This window comes from Dendrobates tinctorius, unplaced genomic scaffold (assembly GCF_039654945.1).
Source record: "Dendrobates tinctorius isolate UK_male_01 unplaced genomic scaffold, ASM3965494v1 ptg000062l, whole genome shotgun sequence".
Lineage (NCBI taxonomy): Eukaryota > Metazoa > Chordata > Amphibia > Anura > Dendrobatidae > Dendrobates > Dendrobates tinctorius.
Genome location: NW_027361730.1, coordinates 38151074 through 38172706, shown reverse-complemented (window position 1 = coordinate 38172706; position 21633 = coordinate 38151074). Strand labels below are relative to the sequence as shown.

At 45.4% G+C, this 21633-nt stretch overlaps 1 protein-coding gene across 1 annotated transcript in view; it reads left to right on the top strand.

Annotated features, from left to right (window-relative positions):
* Positions 1-21633, top strand: part of CPEB1 (cytoplasmic polyadenylation element binding protein 1) — a 112582-nt gene that overhangs the window by 55208 nt on the left and 35741 nt on the right. Inside the window, exons 2-3 of the mRNA XM_073579563.1 lie at positions 5648-5825; positions 13082-13282. Of these exons, the coding sequence (XP_073435664.1) occupies positions 5648-5825; positions 13082-13282 (379 nt within the window). The remainder of the gene's footprint in view (positions 1-5647; positions 5826-13081; positions 13283-21633) is intronic.

Genomic DNA, 21633 nt, shown 5'->3' with positions numbered 1-21633 from the left:
ACATCGTCCAATTGGCAATGCTCAACGCATTCCTATTGTCACCATGTGCATGCCCCAGCGATACGTCGTACCTTCAGTTTCAGGAGGTAGTGGTTAAGGCCCTGATGTTTGGCACTCTGGAAGGAGCGGGCCCAAGAACTTCCGGAACTGAAGGTGCTCGTATTGTACCAGGTCAGCATTTCCCGGGGGGAGGTCCCGCAAACTGGAAAAAGAGGTAAATCGCAAAAAGGTGCCGAGTGTGTTACAAAAAACGGAATACGCAAGGACACCATTTATCAATGCGACACCTGGCCCGAAAAACCTGGCCTATGTATGAAGGATTGCTTCAAATTGTACCACACCTCAATTCACTACTAAACTTCTTTACCGGGCACATCTAGATAAGTTCCTTGGGGGTCTAGTTTCCAAACCAATGTCACTCGTGGGTTTTTTTACTGTTTAGGCACATCAGGGGCTCTGCAAATGGAAAATGACGCCCGCAGACCATTCCATCTAAGTCTGCATTTCAAAACGTCACTCCCTTCTGACCCTGACGTGTGCCTAAAGTTTTTTCCCACATATGGGGTACCAGCGTACTCGGGACAAATTGGACAACTTTTGGGGTCCAATTTCTCCTGTTGCGCTTGGGAAAATTGAAAATTGGACTAAGCGATCATTTTTGTGGGCACAAAATAGGATTTTTTATTTTCACGCCTGGGCAGTATAAACTTTAGTAAAACACTTGGGGGTTCAAAGTTCTCACCACATATCTAAAGTTCCTTAGGGGGTCTAGTTTCCAAAATGGGGTCACTTGGGGGTTTCCACTGTTTGGGCACATTGGGGGCTCGTCAAACGCAACATGGTGTCCAATCTCAATTCCAGCCAATTTTAGGTTGAAAAAGTCAACCGGCGCTGCTTCCCTTCCGAGCCCTGCCGTGCGCCCAAACAGTGGTCCCCCCCCCCCCCCCCCTACATATAGAGATCAGCGTACTCAGGACAAATTGGACAACAACTTTTGGGGTCCAATTTCTCCTGCTACCTTTTGGGAGTATAAATTGGGGACTAAACGATCATGTTTGTGGAAAAAATGACTTTTTTTATTTTTACGCCTGGGCGTTATAAACTCCTGTGAAGCCCTAGGGGGTTCAAGGTGCTCACCACACATCTAGATAAGTTCCTTAGGGGGTCTAGTTTCCAAAATGGGGTCACGTGTGGGGGGTTTCCACTGTTTGGGCACATTGGGGGCTCGTCAAACGCAACATGGCGTCCAATCTCAATTCCAGCCAATTTTAGGTTGAAGTCAAACGGCGCTGCTTCTCTTCCGAGCCCTGCCGTGCACCCAAACAGTGGTTCCCCCCCCCCCCCCCCAACATATAGGGTATCGGCGTACTCAGGACAAATTGGACAACTTTTGGGGTCCAATTTCTCCTGTTACCCTTGGGAAAATTAAAAAATTGTTGCTAACAGATCATTTTTGTGACTAAAAAGTTAAATGTTGTTTTTTTCCTTCCATGTTGCTTCTGCTCCTGTGAAGCACTTGAATGGTTAATCTTCTAGAATGTAGTTTTGAGTAACTTGAGGGGTGAAGTTTTTAGAATGGTGTCACTTTTGGGTATTTTCTGCCATATAGACCCCTCAAAGTGACTTCAAATGTGAGGTGGTCCCTAAAAATGGTTTTGTAAATTTTGTTGTAAAAATGAGAAATCGCTGGTCAACTTTTAACCCTTAACTTCCTAACAAAAAAAATTTGTTTCCAAACTTGTGCTGATGTAAAGTAGACATGTGGGAAATGTAATTTATTAACTATTTTCTGTCATGTAACTCTCTGGTTTAAGGGCATAAAAATTCAAAGTTTGAAAATCACAAAATATTCTAAATTTTCGCCATATTTCCGTTTTTTCATAAACGCAAATTATAGAGAAGAAATTTTATCACTAAAGTGAAGTACAATATGTCACGAGAAAACGTCAGAACCGCCTAGATCCGTTGAAGCGTTCCAGAGTTATTACCTCATAAAGGGACAGTGGTCAGAATTGTAAAAATTGGCCCGGGAGTTAACGTGCAAACCACCCTTGGTAGTGAAGGGGTTAATCATGCTGTCATTTATTTGCAGCCATGGTTCAGTTTTCTAAGTGGACTAGAGTAATTCTTAGTCATGAGACTCTACAACAATCCTGCAACAATGTACTTTTTGAATGCTGTATTAAGCCCCCGTTACACACTGCGATATCGCTAGCAATATCGCTGTAAAGTCACCGATTTTTGTGACGTTACAGCGATATTGCTAGCGATATCGCTGCATGTGATACTTACTTCCGACTGGCTCCCCCGCTGGTTATCGCTGATCGTGCGAGAAGCTGCTGGACCATTCCTCGTCGTCCACTTCCTGCGACGACGAGCGACGCGTGGAGCCGGGCGGGAGGACGCAGGATCGCCACGTCTGACAGGTAAGTAGCGATCCCCGTCCCCAGCGATGTCGCTGGTGAGATCTGCCTGAGTGGCAGCTCACTAGCGACCACCCAGCGATTCACCAGAGATCCTGACCGCGTCATGTCGCTAGGTGTAACGGTACCCTTAGTCTATAGCCACCTATTCCTGTGTTAACTGAAATGTTGTTTTTTTCCCCATAAAGTTTCTTCTGGTAGCATTTAGGGTATTAATGAACAACTCTTGACTTTCAATCAGTATATGAATTGGATGAGCTTTCAAAGGGTACCTGTGGGTCTTTAACCCCTTCCCAACCTGTGACACAGCATATGCATCATGAAAGTCGGTACCAATCCAACTGGCACATATGCTGTCATGGGGAGATCGCCCTCCTGCAAGTCATGTGACCTGCAGGTACAGGGGAACCTATACTTCACCCCAAGGGGGTGGCTTTGCCCCCCTCCATGGCTACAGTCACTTTGGCTGTTTCACTTTTAACAGTCAATCATAACAATTGGAAATATTGCAAACCAGCCATGGCCGGTGCTGCAATAGCACTGGCCATGGCTGGAGATGGCAATCTGCCCTGACTTCCGATTTTCCTCCCAGAACCTCCAGAGTCCCGGTGTCCCTCGGTCTTCCTCCATGGGCACCGCCATCTTCCAAAAAGGCAGGCTCATGCGCGGTGCGCCCACCAAATCGGCCGGCAGATTCACTCATTCATTTATCACTCCAGGTACACTTTGATCACTTTTTTTTTTTTTTTTCACGGCTCTACATTATAAACTTCTATGAAGCACCTGGGGGTTAAAGGTGCTCACTAGAATCTAGATAAGTTTCCTTGAGGGGGGGGGGGGGGTCTAGTTTCCAGAATAGGGTCACTTGTGGGGGAGCTCCAATGTTTAGGCACACAGGGGCTCTCCAAACACAACATTTTCCATTCAAAAAGTCAGATGGCACTCCTTTCCTTCTGAGCCCTGCTGTGTGCAGACATGTCAATTCTTTCTGCGGATTGAAAACCGCAGAAAATTCTGCACCGTCTGCACTGCGGTTTTTGATTCCCATAGGGAATCATGGTACTGGGGTCCGCAGCAGCCAAAACCGCTGCGGAACCGCAGCAAAATCCGCAGCGTGTGTACACAGCCCTAGGGCTAGGGTTAGGGCTCAGATTAGGGTTAGGGGTGTGTTGGGGTTAGGGTTGGAGTTATAATTGGGGGGGTTTCCACTGTTTGGGCACATCAGGGGCTCTCCAAATGCAACATGGCGTCTGATCTCAATTCCAGACAATTCTGAGTTGAAAAAGTCAAATGGTGCTCCTTCCCTTCCAAGCTCTGCCATGCGCCCAAACAGTGTTTTACCCCCACATGTAGGGTATCAGCCTACTCAGGACAAATTGCAAAACAATTTTTGGGGTCCAATTTCTCCTGTTACCCTTAGGAAAATAAAAAATTGGGGGCAAAAATATCATTTTTGTGGAAAAAAATGATTTTTTTTATTTTCACGTCCGAGTGTTATAAACTTCTGTGAAGCACTTGGGGGTTCAAAGTGCTCACCACACATCTAGATAAGTTCCTTGGGGGGTCTAGTTTACAAAATGGTGTCATTTGTGGGGGGTTTCCACTGTTTAGGTACATTAGGGGCTCTCCAAAGGCAACATGACACCCGCAGACCATTCCATCAAAGTCTGCATTCCAAAACGTCACTACTTCCCTTCCGAGCCCCGACGTGTGCCCATACAGTAGTTTTCTCCCACATATGGGGTATCAGCATACTCAGGACAAATTGGACAACAGTGGGGTTTCCACTGTTTTGGTACATCAGGAGTTTTCCAAACGCGACATGGTGTCCGATCTCAATTCCAGCCAAAAACGTCAAATGGCGCTGCTTCCCTTCCGAGCTCTGCCATGCGCCCAAATAGTGGTTTACCCCCACATGTGGGGTATCAGCGTACTCAGGACAAATTGCACAATAACTTTTAGGGTCCTGTTACCCTTGGGAAAATAAAAATTGGGGTGAAAAGATCATTTTTGTGGAAAAAATGATTTTTTAATTGTACCGCTGTACGTTATAAACTTCTGTAAAGCCCTTGTGGGTTCAAAGTTCTCACCACATATCTAGATAAGTTCCTTGGGGCATCTAGTTTCCAAAATGGGGTCACTTGTAGGGGGTTTCCACTGTTTAGGTACATCAGGGACTCTCCAAACGTGACATGGCGTCCGATCTGAATTCCAGCCAATTTTGCATTGAAAAAGTCAAACGGCGCTCCTTCCATTCTGAGCTCTGCCATGCGCCGAAACAGTCGTTCCCCCCCACAAATCAGGTATCAGCGTACTCAGGACAAATTGCACAATAACTTTTGTAGTCCAATTTCTCCTGTTACCCTTGGTAAAATAAAAAAAATTGAAACTGAAGTGTTTTTTTTTTGTGAAAAAAAGTTAGATGTTCATTTCTTTTTAAATATTCAAAAAAATTCCTGTGATGCACCTAATGGGTTAATAAACTTCTTGAATGTGGTTTTGAGCACCTTAAGGGGTTCAGTTTTTTAGAATGGTGTCACTTTTGGGTATTTTCTATCATGTAGACCCCTCAAAGTGGCTTCAAATGTGATGTGGTCCTAAAAATAAAATGGTGTTGTAAAAATGAGAAATCGCTGGTCAACTTTTAACCCTTATAACTTCCTAACAAAAAAAATTTTGGTTCCAAAATTGTGCTGATGTAAAGTAAACATGTGGGAAATGTTACTTATCAAGTTTTGTGTGCCGTATCTCTGATTTAAGGGCATAAAAATTCAAAGTTGGAAAATTGCGAAATTTTCAAAATTTTTGCCAAATTTCCATTTTTTTCACAAATAAACGCAAGTTATTTGAATGAAATTTTACCACTAACATGAAGTACAATATGTCACGAGAAAACAATGTCAGAATCACCGGGATCAATGGAAGCGTTCCAGAGTTATGACCTCATAAAGGTACAGTGGTCAGAATTGTAAAAATTGGCCCGGTCATGAACGTGCAAACCACCCTTGGGGGTGAAGGGGTTAAATTTGTCACTAACATGAAGCCCAATAAGTCACAAAAATCTCAGCATTGCTAGGATCCATTGAAGAGGTTACCTCATAAAGGGACACTGGTCAGAATTGCAAAAAATGGCCTAGTCATTAAGGTCAAAATAGGCTGGGTCATGAAGGGATTAAAGTATACATTAACTAACTAGATATGACAAGTGTTTGCTTTTACTACAGAAGGATGATCTAGGGAGAAGTAAGGATTGCTGGGGATGCCCTACCGACACTCCAGCGCTTTCCACATGCAGCAATGCTGACATCTTCCGAAGGATAAACGCCATGCTGGATAATTCCCTGGACTTCACTGGGGTCTGTACTACCCCCAATGCCAAGGGTAAATGTGACCATCTTCAAGGTAAACCCTTTTTGTCTGATCAGTGTACAAATTTTTGACTTTAGTTTTAAGAATCTAGTTGTGTTTGCATGCTCTCCAGAAATGCAACCATAGCTTGTTTTCAGTCATGGTGCCAGCATTATGGAGCACTTCTGTAAGCTGATACAATAAAGCTTACATAAGACAATTGGCCCAAGTGTTCATGAGAAACCTCACTGATTTGTTTGCATGTGAGCACTAAACCAACTTTTTTGTTGACTTTATTTCAGATTGGGGTAAGGAGAGCAGTGTATTTGATTGCAGCTTGTGCTTTAGGGGTACTTCACACTAAAGGGCCTGTCACACTAAGCGATATCGCTAGCATTATCGCTGTAACGTCACTGGTTTTGTGACGTAGCAGCGATATTGCTATGTCTGATACTTGCCTCCGACCGGCTCCCCTGCTGCTCATCGCAGATCGCGCGAACGTCCTGGACTGTTTCTCATCGTCAGCTTCCTGTGGCACCGACGAGCGACGCGTGGACGCAGGCGGGAGGACGTCAGGAACGTTGCTATGTTGCTGGTGAGATCTGCCTGTGTGGCAGCTCACTAGCGACCACTTAGCGATGCACCAGCGATCCTGACCGTGTCATATCGCTGGTCGGGATCGCTGGTGCATCGCTGAGGCTAGTTTCACACTAGCGTTTATTCGACGCAGCGCACGGCGCTGCTAAGCCCCGCTCCCTGCCCGCCCCATCCGGTCATCGCCACCTACTATCGCACATGGACGCTTGCGATCTGCACACCCTATCTTTAGCATAGGGTGCGCTGGCCGTGCGTTAGTAGGATTTTGGCGTGTGCTGCGCACTTTTGAAGGTGCGCCTGTGTGTGCCGAACGCAGCGTGTTGCATTTCGGCGCACCTTCAAAAGTGCGCAGCGCACGCCAAAATCCTACTAGTGCATGATCTGCGCACCCTATGCTAAAGATGGGGTGCGCAGATCGCAAGCATCCATGTGTGATAGTAGGTGGCGATGACCGGATGGAGGGGGCAGGGCTTAGCAGCACCGTGCGCTGCATCGAATAAATGCTAGTGTGAAACTAGCCTAAGTGTGACAGTACCTTAAGCGAGATTGCTAACGAGATCACTGATGCGTCAGACTTTGACAGCACACTGGGAGCTGGTATCCAAGGTTAACAGCAGGTAACTAAGTGCATGCGTCCCTTAGTTTACCACTACTTACCCTGGTTACCAGCATCTGCGCTGGTCCTGATCGCTGGTGAGTCTGCCTGTTTGAGAGTTTACCAGCGATCATGTAGCGACGCACCACCAGAAATCCTGATCATGTTGTATCATTGTCAGATTCGTTGGTGCGTCGTTTAGTGTAATGGGACCCTTAGTGGTGTTCTTGAGTGTGAGATGAACACCAGAAGCATAGTAATGTGAGTGTAAAACTGGCTTAGGCCCATTTCACACCAGTTTTTTGCCATCAGTCACAAGCAATCGTTTGTTTTTTTTTTTTTTTCCCTGAGACTTGCAATCCGATGCTAATACAACAGATGGCCTCATGTTTCATTCGCCGGAACCATCAAACTTTGTCCGGCTGCCGGACACAACACAAAGCAGCGTTTTGTGCCCGTCAAAAAAAAAAAAATCGGACAGCGCTGGACTCAATCGCTGTCCATCGTTTGCTAGAATGAAAGCCTATGGGTGCAGGATGGGTTTGGTAAAATCATTACCAAACCCAACATATGACACGGTTTACATATAGTAAACCATGTCATATCAACACGAATTATATATCTGTGTTGAATCAATTTAGTAGTGTGTTAGGAAAAGCTTGGAAATCCAGGGGTTAAACTTAAGGCTATAATCGCAGAAAAAAATTGCGTGGGCTCCCACATTAGCATCGGCCCGCCTGTAAACTAGTTAACCACTTGTGATGGATTTATGGCATGGGACCTGAGTGAACTGCAGAGGTATGGATAGTGTTGCTTTGTTTATTTCTTTTACAGGGATCGATGGCTTCAGTTGGATTGGCTGTATAATAAATTTTGGTCAAAGTGTCATTTCATTAAAATTTTTAATGCCTGTCTGTAGTTTTTAACCCTTGCACACTATAGGATTAATATTGGGTAGGTGTCTTATTAACATCTCCATTATTAACCTGGCTTAATGTTGCCTTTCAATAGCAAGGTGACATTAGCCCATGAGCCACTGCTAAAGGCAATGGGAATAGAGGCTAAGTGCCAGAAAATGCATATTTCTGGGGTGGCTGGGTGCAGATTTTTTTTTTTTTTTTTTTTTTTTTAGCCAGGGTGGGGGCCAAAAACAATGGTCCCTCTCTAGGCTACTATCTGCCCTCACTCGCTGGCTTTTCCTCTCTTTTTTTTCTCTCAGAGAAATTACCACAGGAGCCCACACAATTTGTTTTCAACTAATTTACCTGTAAGGCTATGTGCACACGGTGCGGATTCTGCTGTGGAATTTTCCGCGCAGATTTTGCTAAATCTGTAGGTAAAATTGACCTTCGTTTTACCTGCAGTTTTAGTGCAGATTTAGTGCAGTTTTTGTGCGGATTTCCCCTGCAGTTTCCACCTGCAGATTTCTATAATGGAGCAGGTGGAAAACTGCAGCAAAACCACACAAAAGAAGCAACATGCTGCTTCTTTTATTCTGCACAAAATCTGCAGCATGTGCACAGCCTTTTTGTTAGCCTTAAATGGTACTGTACATCACGTGCAGTTCTGCAGGGCCAAATCTGCTGCAGAACTGCACAGAATCTGCACCGTGTGCACAGGGCCTTAAATTCTGGACATGTAGGTGTTAAATTTACACATACCCTAATCTAATAGTCAGACATACAGTAAACCATTTCATTTATCTTTATATGTAAACCTTGTCATTTCATGTCAGGTTTTGTAATTTTACAGAAGCTGGCAATTGATTTAGCCTTACAGAAAACTTGTCTTAGGCTGGTTTCACATTAGCGCTTTTTAAGCGCACGCACGGCTGGGGGTAGCTCCGCCCCCGAGCCGGCTCTCTGCCCGGCGTGCCCACCCCTTGCTTGTAGCGCCGCCTCCTAGCGCACAGCGGCGCCTGCGATCGGCGCACCCTATCTTTAGCATAGGGTGCGCAGGCCGTGCGCTAGTTGCGCTTTGACCTGCGCTGCGCACTTTTGACGGTGCGCCATGCGCGCCAAAATCAAACTTTTCGGATTTTGGTGCGCAGCGCAACTAGCGCACGGCCTGCGCACCCTATGCTAAAGAGAGGGTGCGCCGATCGCAGGCGGCGCTACAAGCAAGGGGCGGGCACGCCGGGCAGAGAGCCGGCTGGGGGGCGGAGCTACCCCCCGGCCGTGCGTGCGCTTAAAAAGCGCTAATGTGAAACCAGCCTTACACATACCATGTATAGGACAGGAACACACACACGCGCGCCACAACATGGAGTAGTTGAGGATCTGTGAGAATTTCTTCCCAACTCCGACTGCAGAGGCAATGGCTTGTAAGGTTTATCACTTCCACCATAACCAAGGAAAATTTGTCTCATCTGCATTAATGTTGACAAATCCTAAGCATCCAGCAAATTCTCCCAGAGTAGCTTTGAACTGCTTATCTGTGCTGTATGGTAACTGTCTGGCAAGTTGGAGATCTCACTGCTTGATGGCACTTATTGTGGTTTGGAAGGGTGAGAGGAGAGCTGTCATTACATGTGCAACTCTGCTTTCCTCCACCATACTGAAAGTCCTGTGAGATGAGAGCTGCAAAATGTAGCTTCCAACTCTTCTCTATGAACTTGCCATCAGTGAGATCTGAATGACCTGGAGAGGAGAGGTAAGCCCATTGTGTACACTGCTCTGCATTTTGTAACAAGTGCTGTCCTGGTACATGTATTCAGTTGGTACTGGTAATGAGTTCCATGACCTGGTTGGACACAAGAATATTTAGAATTGAGTCCTGTGGTTGATACCTTTTTAATGGCTAACTGAAAAGAACTGGTTGGACACCTCAGTCATAAAGGGAACCAGTAACCAGGTTTTTCCCCATATGAGGTAAGGCCAGTACCTGTTTGGCTACTTTCAGGCTGTGTGCCCACGTAGCGATTTTTAAGCGTTTTTGCCGCAATTTTCAGTGCGAAAATGTTTAAAAATCGTGTACAGAACACCCCCCATGCATTCCTCTGGCATTCCACACATGCTGTGCTAATGCTGCGCTTTTTCCCACAGCGGAATCGCATCACGGAAAACACAGCATGGTCATTCTTTTGTGCGGAATCGCAAAGAATTGCTGCGATTCCGCACCCATAGGAATGCATGAGAATCGCTTACTTCCCGCATGTGGCTATGCCCACCATGCGCGAAGTTAAGCGTCTCGTGCGGTTGGTACCCACGGTGTGGAGGAGAGGAGACTGTCCTCCAGGCCCTGGGTACCATACCCCTGTAAAAAAAAAAAAAAAAAAAAAAAAAAATCAGGGTATATTTACCTTCCGACGTCCCGCGCTGTATTCCCGGCCTAAGCGTTCCCAGTAATGCCTTGCGGCAAGGTCCTGTGATGACTTAGTCTCGCATGACTCTAGCGGTCTCGTGAGATCGCTATAGTAACGCGAGACCAACGTCATCACAGGTCTCGCAAGGCATTACTGGGAACAGTGAGGCCTGGGATGGCAGCGCGGGACGTCGAAGGTAAATATACCCTGATTTTTTTTTTTTTTTTTTTCCCCATTTTATCTTTTACTATTGATGCCGCATAGGCAGCCTCAATAGTAAAAGGCTGCTCACTTGTCAAACACTGTTTGAGTGTGACCAACCTGTCAATCACTTTCCAAGCGATGCTTCAAATCGCTTGGAAAGTGCTTGAGAGAATTGCGGTGAAATCGCAGAAAAAAACGCGCGATTTCTGGGAAGGAGTCCGGTTTTCAATGTGCGTTTTAAAACGCTACGTGGACCCATAGCCTTACAGTAGCATTTCCTGGAGCTGCGGAGGGATGTGCATGGCCACCATGAAGCTCCACCCACAGCCGCGCCTCCAGTCAGATCTACCTATGGACGCATGATGCTGCATGTGACCTCCGTACCCTCTTTAGCTTTGGGTACGCAGGCTGTGCACAGGTATGCGTTTGCCAGCGCATGTATCCTTTTGACGGTGTGCTGAGCACACCAAAATGCAACACTGCATTTGGCGCAGGTCTGCGCACTGTCAAAAGGATGCATGCGCCAGCAAACCTGTGTACGGCTTGCGTACCCAATGCTAAAGATGGGGTACGCAGGTCACATGCAGCGTCATGCACCCATAGGTGGAGCTGACCAGAGGAGTTGTGGACGTAGGGGGACCTTCATGGCGGCTGTGCGTATCCCTCCGCTGCTCCAGGAAATGCTGGTGTGAAAGTAGCCTAAGCCCTCACACAGCATTGTAAAGTGCTGTGTGTGTGTGTGTGTGTGTGTGTGTGTGTGTGTGTGTGTGTGTGTGTGTGTGTGTGTGTGTGTGTGTGTGTGTGTGTGTGTGTGTGTGTGTGTGTGTGTGTGTGTGTATATATATATATATATATATATATATATATATATATATATATGCCCCAAGCCAGCCTTCAAGACAAAGTTTCTTGCCTTCAGGGCAGCCTGATTTGAGCATCATTGGTCTCAATCCAGTGCTCCTTCTTGTGGCGCTGTCCTCCTGCATGGTTTTGTGGATGACTTATTTTGTCGTCCAGTGCCCAGCATCGTGCTCCTGCAGTCTTGCTTCCGTCACGGGCGAAGTACAGCAGTATGCAGTAGAAGGCCAAAGCACACACTGCAGTATTTTCATCTGCCCTTGACAGGGCAGAGAAGTGTGCAGGAGCTTAACTCTGGACACTGGAAAGCGGTGCTGGAGGACAGCATTACAAGGAGAGGAGGCAACAGGTTATGACAACTGCCCTGTAAGTGAGTAATAGTGTCTTCCAGGCTGGATTGGCAGCATGTATACAGCATACTAGAATGCTGTATATGAGGGCTTGCAGGTACTGTCCTTGTTTCATATGGGAAACATCTGGTGACAGGTTCCCTTTCAACATATTGTGTAGAGAAAGCCGATTCTGATCTTTTAGGGGCTTGACAATGCCTGCTTACAACTGTGGGTGGGGGTAGGAGGCAAAATCCCCATAGTAGAAAGTCAACACCCCCTTGGTTATAGTGCAAATTGGTAGGTAAATGTTACAAGCCACTTCCTGAACAACACTTTTTATTTGTCTTTATTGCAGTCTTCAGCCACTTTGTCTAAAGGCTCCGTCTCACATAGCAAGATAGTTAGCGAGATCGTTGAAACGTCACCGATTTTGTGATGCAACAGCTATCTCGCTACATGTGACACATAGCGGCGACCGGGCCCCCCGCTACAATGTTGCTGATCGTGCTGGAATGTCCTGTGCCATTTTTTTTGATCGCTGGTGTCCCGCTGGCCAGCATGAATCGCTATTTGACGCTGACAAGCGACCTTTTTGGCTACTCGGAACTCGGGGATGCAGGCAGGAGTCAGAATCGCTGCTATGTGACAAGGTCCCAAAGACCGACTAGGTCGTTATACGGATCGCCGGATCGTTGCTGAGTAGATCTGTCTGACAGCTTACTAGCTATCATTTAGTGACATACCAGCGATCCTTACCAGGTCGTATCACTTTCTGGATCGCTGGTGTGTCGCTTAGTGTAACGGTACCCTAAGACTTTGAAATCTGAAGACTTTAGTGTGAACAGCTGCCTGTTTTCACTTGGAAAAGCTACCTGTGCTGTCCAGCAGTGGCTTTCTCCAGTCTCTATACATGTGTACGCTGCAGTAATTCTTTAATTCATGGTTTAGTTGCAAAGGTTGATGACATTGTAACATGCATAGTACAATCAAGTGTTCAGAAGCTTTATCCATATTGCTTCCTGGTAAACAGCAGCTCAGATAACTCTTGTCTCTATTCCAGACAAATAGATTTTGCTAGCACAATGATGAAGCCTTGCATTGCTGCTGCTGCTGATTCAGGCTTGGCATCTATCCAGAACTGTGTGGGAGGGATTCTGAAGGGGATGAAGGCAGGGACAAGCAGTGCCCCTGCATTTGTGCACAGAAACCTTTGGTGGTTTTTTTTTTTTTTTCTTGTCAACTGCAGATCTGTCTTGGTTTTGCATTTTTCCCTCAGTGTATAAAATGGTTATGGTTGAATTATGCCCACCGGATAAAAGGGTGTACACAATGCAATGGTTTAGGAGTTACCTGCTGCAGCTGGCAAATTCCCTTGTAATAAGTATCAGAAACTAGCTTTTTCATTCCTGTTCCTGAGCAGATTTTACAGATACAGAAGGAGCTACTGCCAGTAGGATGCTCTTCCCAACATCACATGATCCGTCTCCTCGTGGTCTTCCTGACACAAATGATTTGTGCCTTGGTCTGCAATCCCTCAGCCTCACAGGTTGGGACCGGCCATGGAGCACTCAGGACTCTGAGATTTCTGGGCAGTCTAGCACACCATCGGCTGCACATTCAGGTGAGAAACTTCTTAAGCTTAATACTTCTTGGCAATATGAAATTATCTTCTAAGTTTAATTTTGGCTGTAAGTGTTGTGAAGTTTAATGTGACATGACTTGTAATCCTTTGTTAAAGCCTGGTAGATTGGAGTAGGTCCTGAGATTCTTGTCAGTCACTGAGCCATAGAGCAAAAGTGGGATCCCACAAACCTCCATGGCCCTCTTGCAGTATGCGCTCACTTTGTACTAACCCAGCACTGTCATACTTTACCAAGCTGTTACCCATGTGGCAGAACAGTTAGTGAGAACTTGCTGTCAGAGGTCATGGTGTGTTATATATATATATATATATATATATATATATATATATATATATATATATATATATATATATATATATATATATATTTATATTAACATTGAATTCCTTAATCTGAGGACTACCTTATCGTAGGTGATGAATGTTCTTGTTTTAGTCAGCTTTTGTTTAAACTATACCCTGATCATAAAGTGATACTTCAGGGTAAAGTTTCTGGGATCCCCATAAAATCTCAAAATGAAAGATGCTGCTAAAGGCCCCGTCACACCGCGAGATCGCTGATTTTGTGATGAAACAGCAATATCGCTGTGTGGCACGCATCAGCAACCAGCCCCCTTCTGGGTGTCGCTGATCGTGCTCGAACGTCCTAGTGTGTTTTTTGATCGTTGGTCTCCTGCTGGCTAGCACTCATCGCTGCGTGTGGCAGCGAGAGAAGCGATCAGCGATGTTGGTTTCCAATGTAAACAGCGGGTATCTAAGAGGCACGCCGCTCTTAGATACCTGCTGCTTACATTGGAAACCAGCTTGCTCGCTGATCCTGATTGCTGGAGGGGCTGTCTAACGATGTCCCAGCGATCCCATCCATGTCAGATCTTGGTGGGATCGCTGGGACATCGTTATGTGTAACGGGGCCTCTAATCACTCATCCCCTCCCTTTCACCATTCACATGCACTCTAATCACATCTTTCTGTATAGCCAGGTGGATGGCTCCTTTTCAAGAGGGTCCCCAGTGGAGTTAAAATTTGAAATGGCCATACCTTCATAAACTACTAGGACAATGTGAATGGTGCAGCTTCTACCAGTAACTATTGGGGTATGTTCATACTGGGCATTGTTGCTGCCTGTTTTCTGCAGCAAAAATTGGTTTCTTGGCAGGAAAAGCAAACAAACGTGTTGTAGCTGCAGCTTATGTTGCATTTTTGGGGCTAACTGGTCTTGCATACTAATAAAGTTAAGTGCCCCAGAGTGAAATTAAACTGGCAATTACATATTACAGAGGATTACATATAAAATAGATGTCGGGGACATGTACAATTAGTACAGTGTGCAGCTTACTGTACATGTAACGCTACTTTGCATACTTGCATTATCAGTCGCAGCGCTCGGCTGCTGCTAAGCTCTGCCCCGTCTGCACCCTCTCCTGTCAACTCCTATGGTCGCATGACGCTGCATGCGATCAGCATACCCTATATTTAGCGTTGGGTGTGCTGCTATGGTTTTGCCGACTCATGCGCCCTTTTTGCGCTGCGCCGAGCGCACAAATGCAACATGGTGCGTTTGGTGCACATCGGTGCAGCGCTTAAAGGGCGCATGCGCCAGCAAAACCATGCCAGCATACCCAACGCTAAATATATGGTATGCTGATCTCATGCAGCGTCATGCGACCATAGGAGGAGCTGACCGGAGGGGGTGTGGCCAGGGGCGGAGCTTAGCGGCGGCCGAGACTGATAACGCAAGAGTGCAAGTAGCCTAATGTACATTAATTAGTAAGATTATTTTTCTAAAAAAAATATGGAACGGCCTAGCATGTCTTATCAACCAGCTGGGTAAGATGTTTATCCTGATGTAGCTTTTGAGGGAGGGCTAAATTAACCCTTCACAGTTGACCAAGTGATTTCCAAATTAATCCACGGGGTGTTGCTAGCAACTGGGAATGACCAGACTGAGATGGGGGGTCTCTGTATGGGAGGATCAAGGCAGATCACTAAGCCTGTTTATTTTGTCACCTCTTTTTATAGTAGTTTGCTTAACTATGCAAAGTACATGGCTACCAATAACATCATCGTAATACATTTACTTTGTAAGCCAGTAGTATTGCAAAAGAATCAGAATATGCCCCTAGTTGCATGATGTAGAAAATGGAACAAATAGCACATTCTTCAGGGTCTCATATCTTGTACAAGCTGGAACAGTCTGGTTTCATAACCATGAACCTTCATCTAGTTAAGTTACAAAATTTAACTCTTAAACAACAAAAAGGCATCGCGTGCAAAAATGGAGTCTGGAGAACAAGATGTCCTGTACTTCACAATTCTCCCCCCCCCCCCCCCCCCCCCACTAGATAAATTTTGTTAACTAATATGCAGCATCAGAGGTGCTATCCCAAGCCATAAGCTTGAGGGGTACTGGTCTTCACATGGCTGATGCAGTGTTATCAGTCATGGCTGTTGCAGCGCACCCATCCCCCCCCCCCCCCCGTATGCTACAATTTACAAATAACACTTTTTGACAGTGGTGGAGGTCTTTTGAAGGTAGCCATGTGCTTGCCTTCAACATCTTCATCAAGTAACCTTTTGAGATCTGTGCAAAGAAAAGCAGGGGTGACGATGCCTTTGGTATCATCATTAGCTGTTCTAGTGCAGAATTTCCTAATACATACAGAAATACACCAAAAAACAAGTTTTAGTATCACATATACAACAAGGATACAGGCAGCAATGTATAACAAGCTTTGTAAGATCCCAACTATCAGCCCCAGTTCCCTTAAACCAATTGGCTGGATTGAGAAAGGAGAAGGTGTCTGACCACCAACTGTCCTTATTACAATCATATTGATCTGAGTCTTTGAATGTCTTCTAACTTCAACTTCATAGTACTGTTAGGATCTATATAATGACAGCAAGCGGGTCCAATGACCTGACACATACCACCTTGTGCTGCTGTTAAGTAGTCCAGCACTATAGTATGTTGATTAGTGACTATAAGTTGATTTTGGACAGCAACAGTAGTATTAAGTATATCCCAAACTTGATTATCTAGAGTCTGTGGCCCTAACCAATTTATCCCACATTTGTGTAATCATAGGGTAAATGAAAATAGAACTGACCACTTTATTGGCCACACATCTGTACTATATGTGGTCTCCCTGAAAAACAGGGTGAATTGTCCCATGCGGTTACCAAAAGTAATATGGAAAATACGAAAAAAAAAACATTCCCCCTTATTTGCTATTGGCTTGTTGGGTGATGAGGAGGACTTCATAGGGACCCGTCATACAAGGGTTCTAGTCCGTGCTTCCTGACATGCCTTTTCACGACTACAAAATCACCAGGCTTCAGGCTATGACAGGTGTTGGTTTCTGCTGAATCTGGAAGAGAAGAGGAAACTAGAGCATGGGTGTTGGCAAGATTTTTACTAAGCTGAATAACACTGAACAGCACGGTCAGTTTCTTCTGATAACTGCTGAGGCTGGAAACTTGCAACTGGGGGCCTAGCACCAAACAATATCTCACTCATATGGGGACAGGCCATGTTTTGCAATAGGGGTAGTACGAATGTGGTATAGTACAATGGGTAGGAGCTCTGGCTGTGGAGCCGTAGTCTCCTGCATCATTTTGGTCATTGTCCCTTCAGTGTGCCATTCAGCCTCTCCACTTTCTCACTGGACTGTGGATGGTACAGAGTATGGCGGGCTACAGTGGATCCAAGCATTGTCAGAACTTCTTGGTACACATGAGAAGAAAAGGCTGGACCATGATCACTTTCAACAACTTCTGGAACCCCATATCTGCATATTTCCATCACCAGTTTCTTCACTGTGGTTTTTGCAGTAATGTTGGTAACAGGGAATGCTTCCAGCCAACTGGAGAACATGTTGACAACAACCAAACAGTATTCATACCTTCCAGACTTGGGTAATGTGATATGGTCCACCTGGAGCCTTTGGAAAGGATAGTCAGGCTAAGCAAGATTCTTCGGTGGTACACGATGAAGTTGACCGGGATTGCAGGTCTGACAGATACTACAGGCACAGTCAACACTGTAGAAATTCCTGGGGCCCAGTAGAATTTTTGCACCAGTGCAAGGGCTTGATGTAGGTCCATGTGGCAATAGCAGGGTACATCTGCTTAGGGAGACACACAAGTTGGTCCTTTTTTCAGAGACCATTATCCATACGTGCCCCATCAGTCTGCCATTGCTTCACCTCTTCCTTTGGAGACACTCTCTGCATTGTCATTAAGCGGTCTCGAGGGGTCCAACAAAACTTCAGTCTGTTGTAGATCATCAGGTTCTTGAAGGGTCAATGCTTCTTGTAACGGTTTACGCTGAGAGCGTGTAGTCACCATAGTTGATATGGTTGGTTCAACGGGTAAAAGAGCAGCGACTTTTGCTGGTGTATGCGTTGCCAACAGTCTGTGGACTGTTAGGACCGTGCGCCTTAACTTTGATAATAGCCACCTGAGTAGGTAATTTGATCGAGTCCATGAGGGTTTTAACAGCTTCAGCATTTTTCACTGGGGTTCTGGCAGTAATAAACTCTCGATTGGCCCATAGAGCCCCAAAGTCGTGAGCAATACCAAATGCATACTGTGAGTCCGTGTATATATTAGCCCGTCTGTTCTTGGCCAAAGTACATGCAGTAGACTGACCCTCAGTCTGCACAAGAAGCAGAGCTCCAGGCTCTGAGTGCAGCTGCATGCACTAGTGTCCTCTGTGGTAACAGCATATCCCATGTGGAATCTACCAACCTCCTCAGCATATCTTGAACCATCCGTGTATAACACCAGATCAGGATTTGGAAGTGGATTCTCAATGACATTTGGTGGAGTAGCTGTTTCTTCAGTCAGAAGTTGGGAACAATCATGTTGGAGGTAATCCTCATCACTGCCATCTTTCCTTATAGTTCATTATACCATGTTTTAAGGCATTGTAAAGGGGTTGCATTATGCAGGATGCATCCGGTATCCACTGACAACAATAAGTGCATAGTCCAAGAAAACGCTGGAGATTAGTTTCATCTTTTGGGAAAGAAAGGGAGCTGACAACTATTTTTCTTTCTGTGGTGTCTGACACCCTGAAGGAGACAGTGACCCAAGAATATCACTTGATCAAGACAGAACTGAAGTTTCGAGGCCAAAACCCGACATGTCAGTGCTGCCAGATGCTTGAGGAGGCTAACAGTGGCAGCAATGGCTTCCTGCTCCGTCCATGCACACAACAAAAGATCATCCACATACTGAAACTGTGACCTGGGGGTGATTTAACTGCCAGGGCAAGAGACACTCGCTCATATTTTTTGTAAACTGGTTATTCTGGAGCAGAACTGTGATAATAAATCTGCCCCTAGTAAATTTACTGGACATGTGGGAGAGATTACAAACTGAGCAGTAACCTTGGGGAAGGGTCCCACAGACGGGTTTTGTAAGAGTATGATAATTGGGTCTGCCATCAACTCCGATTAAAACAGCAGGGGTATGACAGTCAGTCTGAAAGTGACCGAGTCGGCCTCAGCGCCAGCATTGCAGACAAGATTTGGCACGGCGGAGCTGGGGAGTAAGGTTCCCAGCCACTTGACTGAAAGATATTGGAGTAGGGAGCTGGAGTTTGTTGTGTGTGCCACTGATAAGGAACCAGCTGCATATTCCCAGCTGTGGTGGGGGCAGAGATTGGAGGGAACTGGAGCGGCTGCTAGCTTGGTTGGCTCTAAAGTAGGAGGGGGTGGATATTAATGACCACTAGCAATTCTAGGCATAGCAGGGACTGATGGCGGCGGTGGCTCATAATAAATACCATCAGTGTTTAACAAAGGAAAGGTGGGGGCTGTGACTCTGGGTCTCCTTGTTCCACAAGTGTAACGGACCTCTCCACATACGGCACAAATCCACCTGGCAGGATCATGGGGTGGGGGCGTACTGGGTTTTGGTAGTCCAGGATATATTGGTGCCCTGAGGTTAAGAGGCACAGAGCTTACAGTTGGGAGGAGGCTTGATTTCCTGGGGAGGGGTCTTATCTAGCAGGGAGACATCTTGTTTCAAATCATCACTTTTAACTGTTTGCCTGACACATTAGTCTTAATCTCAGTTCCTCCTTAGTCAATCACTTTCTCACACCATAGTCACTTTCTTGAACCACAAAACATCCAGTCCTTGCCATAATAGAAAACTTTTACTACTTCAACATAGTAACAAACAATCAGAACTCACTTCCTCTGTTCTTCCTAACAGCTTAGGCCTCTTTCACACTTCCGTTTTTTACAATCAGTCACAATCCGCCAGGTTTTGGAAAAAACGGATCCGAAATTTTCTTTTGAGGATCCGTTTTTTTTCCCCATTGAATTTCATTAGTGGCGGATCCTGACGGATTGCTGTCCGTTGCATCCGTTTTTGTGAGGATCCGCCGTGATGTTGCTTAACCCGACATTCTCTCTCTCTCTCTCTCTCTCTCTCTCTCTCTCTCTCTCTCTCTCTCTCTCTCTCTCTCTCTCTCTCTCTCTCTCTCTCTCTCTCTCTTTAAGAACGGATCCGCTTTTCTAACTTTTTGGCGGATTTGAACTGATGCAAAAATGACGTGTGAAAGAGGCCTTAGTCACACAATGTGCCAAGCCACAAAATTCTGCTTTTTCTTCCATGGATTCTCACCTTTAGAGCTAAATTTCCTTACTTCACTTGTGCACAGTACTGGAGCAGCTGTTCAGTCTGTTCCACAGGGTCAGTCCCCCTCTGGGATACCCAAAATTCAACGCAGTACTCGAAGAAAGGAGGAGGGCGTCTCAGACTAACCCTCCGGACACCTCTAGAGAGAAAAATATATGTTTATATATTGCGTATCCTACCCAATCTTCGATCACATCACCACACCTGACTCTTAACAGTGATCAGGATTTCAGGATATTTTGACTGTAGTCACAATCACTGGTCAATCTGGGGTGTCTGTCCCTTATGAGGTATGGTTTGAGCACTGGGCCCCCAACGGGATGGCACCTGTATAATTCCACCCAAGAATCACCCCACCATCAAGGACAAACCTCAGATCCTTTGTAGCAACAAGCACAGGAAAACCACACCAACTGTCAGTCTGAACAGTAGAACTGCCAACTTACCGTGGTTGTCATGGGGGATGATCAGTCCCAATTTTCCAGCACCTTTGTCTTGTCCTCCCAGGAGCAGAGGCATCTGAATTCGCTTTCTGGCCTAAATCTGGTTACTAGTGAAGGTAGTGGAGCTGCTTATATTGACAGAGGGGTCGCGAGTTCTTTCTGGGCTCCCTCTCATGCAGGGCTGTGGAGTTGGTAAGCCAAACCTGCGACTCCAACTCTGACTCCTCAATTTCCGCGACTCCAACTCTGACTCCACCACTTCGACTCCCACATATATTGCTTATATTTAAGTGAAAATTTATTGTAGTACAATGTGAACGTCAGACATTTAATCATTTCTATGATCCAATAATCAAGATAATTAGAACATAATACCAATTTATTGAAATACAACTTTAGAACACAAACTGTAACAAATTGTAAATATGTAATACACTGTATAATATCAATTACATACGGCACAGACCAAAGTTTGGACACACCTTCTCATTCAAAGAGTCTTCTTTATTTTCATGACTATGAAAATTGTAGATTCACTCTGAAGGCATCAAAACAATGTGGAATTATATAACTAACAAAGTGTGAAACAACTGTCTGCTGCTAGAACTGTGGCATTGACCTAGTCTCTCTAATCTGAGCTGCTGTTAACCTGTGATTTCTGAGGCTGGTGGCTAGGATGAACTTAACCTCTGCAGCAGAGGTGACTCTTGGTCTTCCTTTCCTGGGGCGGTCCTCATGTGAGCCAGTTTCTTTGTAGCGCTTGGTGTTTTTTGCCACTGCACTTGGGGACACTTTCAAAGTTTTCCCAATTTTTCGGACTGACTGACCTTCATTTCTTAAAGTAATGATGGCCACTCGTTTTTCTCTAGCTGCTTTTTTTCTTGCCATAATACAAATTCTAACAGTCTATTCAGTAGGACTATCACCTGTGTATCCACCAGACTTCTGCGCAACACAACTGATGGTCCCAACCTCATTTATAAGGCAAGAAATCCCACTTATTAAACCTGACAGGGCACACCTGTGAAGTGAAAACCATTTCCGGTGACTACCTCTTGAAGCTCATCAAGAGTGTGCAAAGCAGAAATCAAAGCAAAAGGTGGCTACTTTGAAGAATCTAGAATATAAGACATACAGTATTTTCAGTTGTTTAACACTTTTTTGTTATATAATTCCACATGTATTTCATAGTTTTGATGCCTTAAGAGTGAATCTACAATTTTCATAGTCATG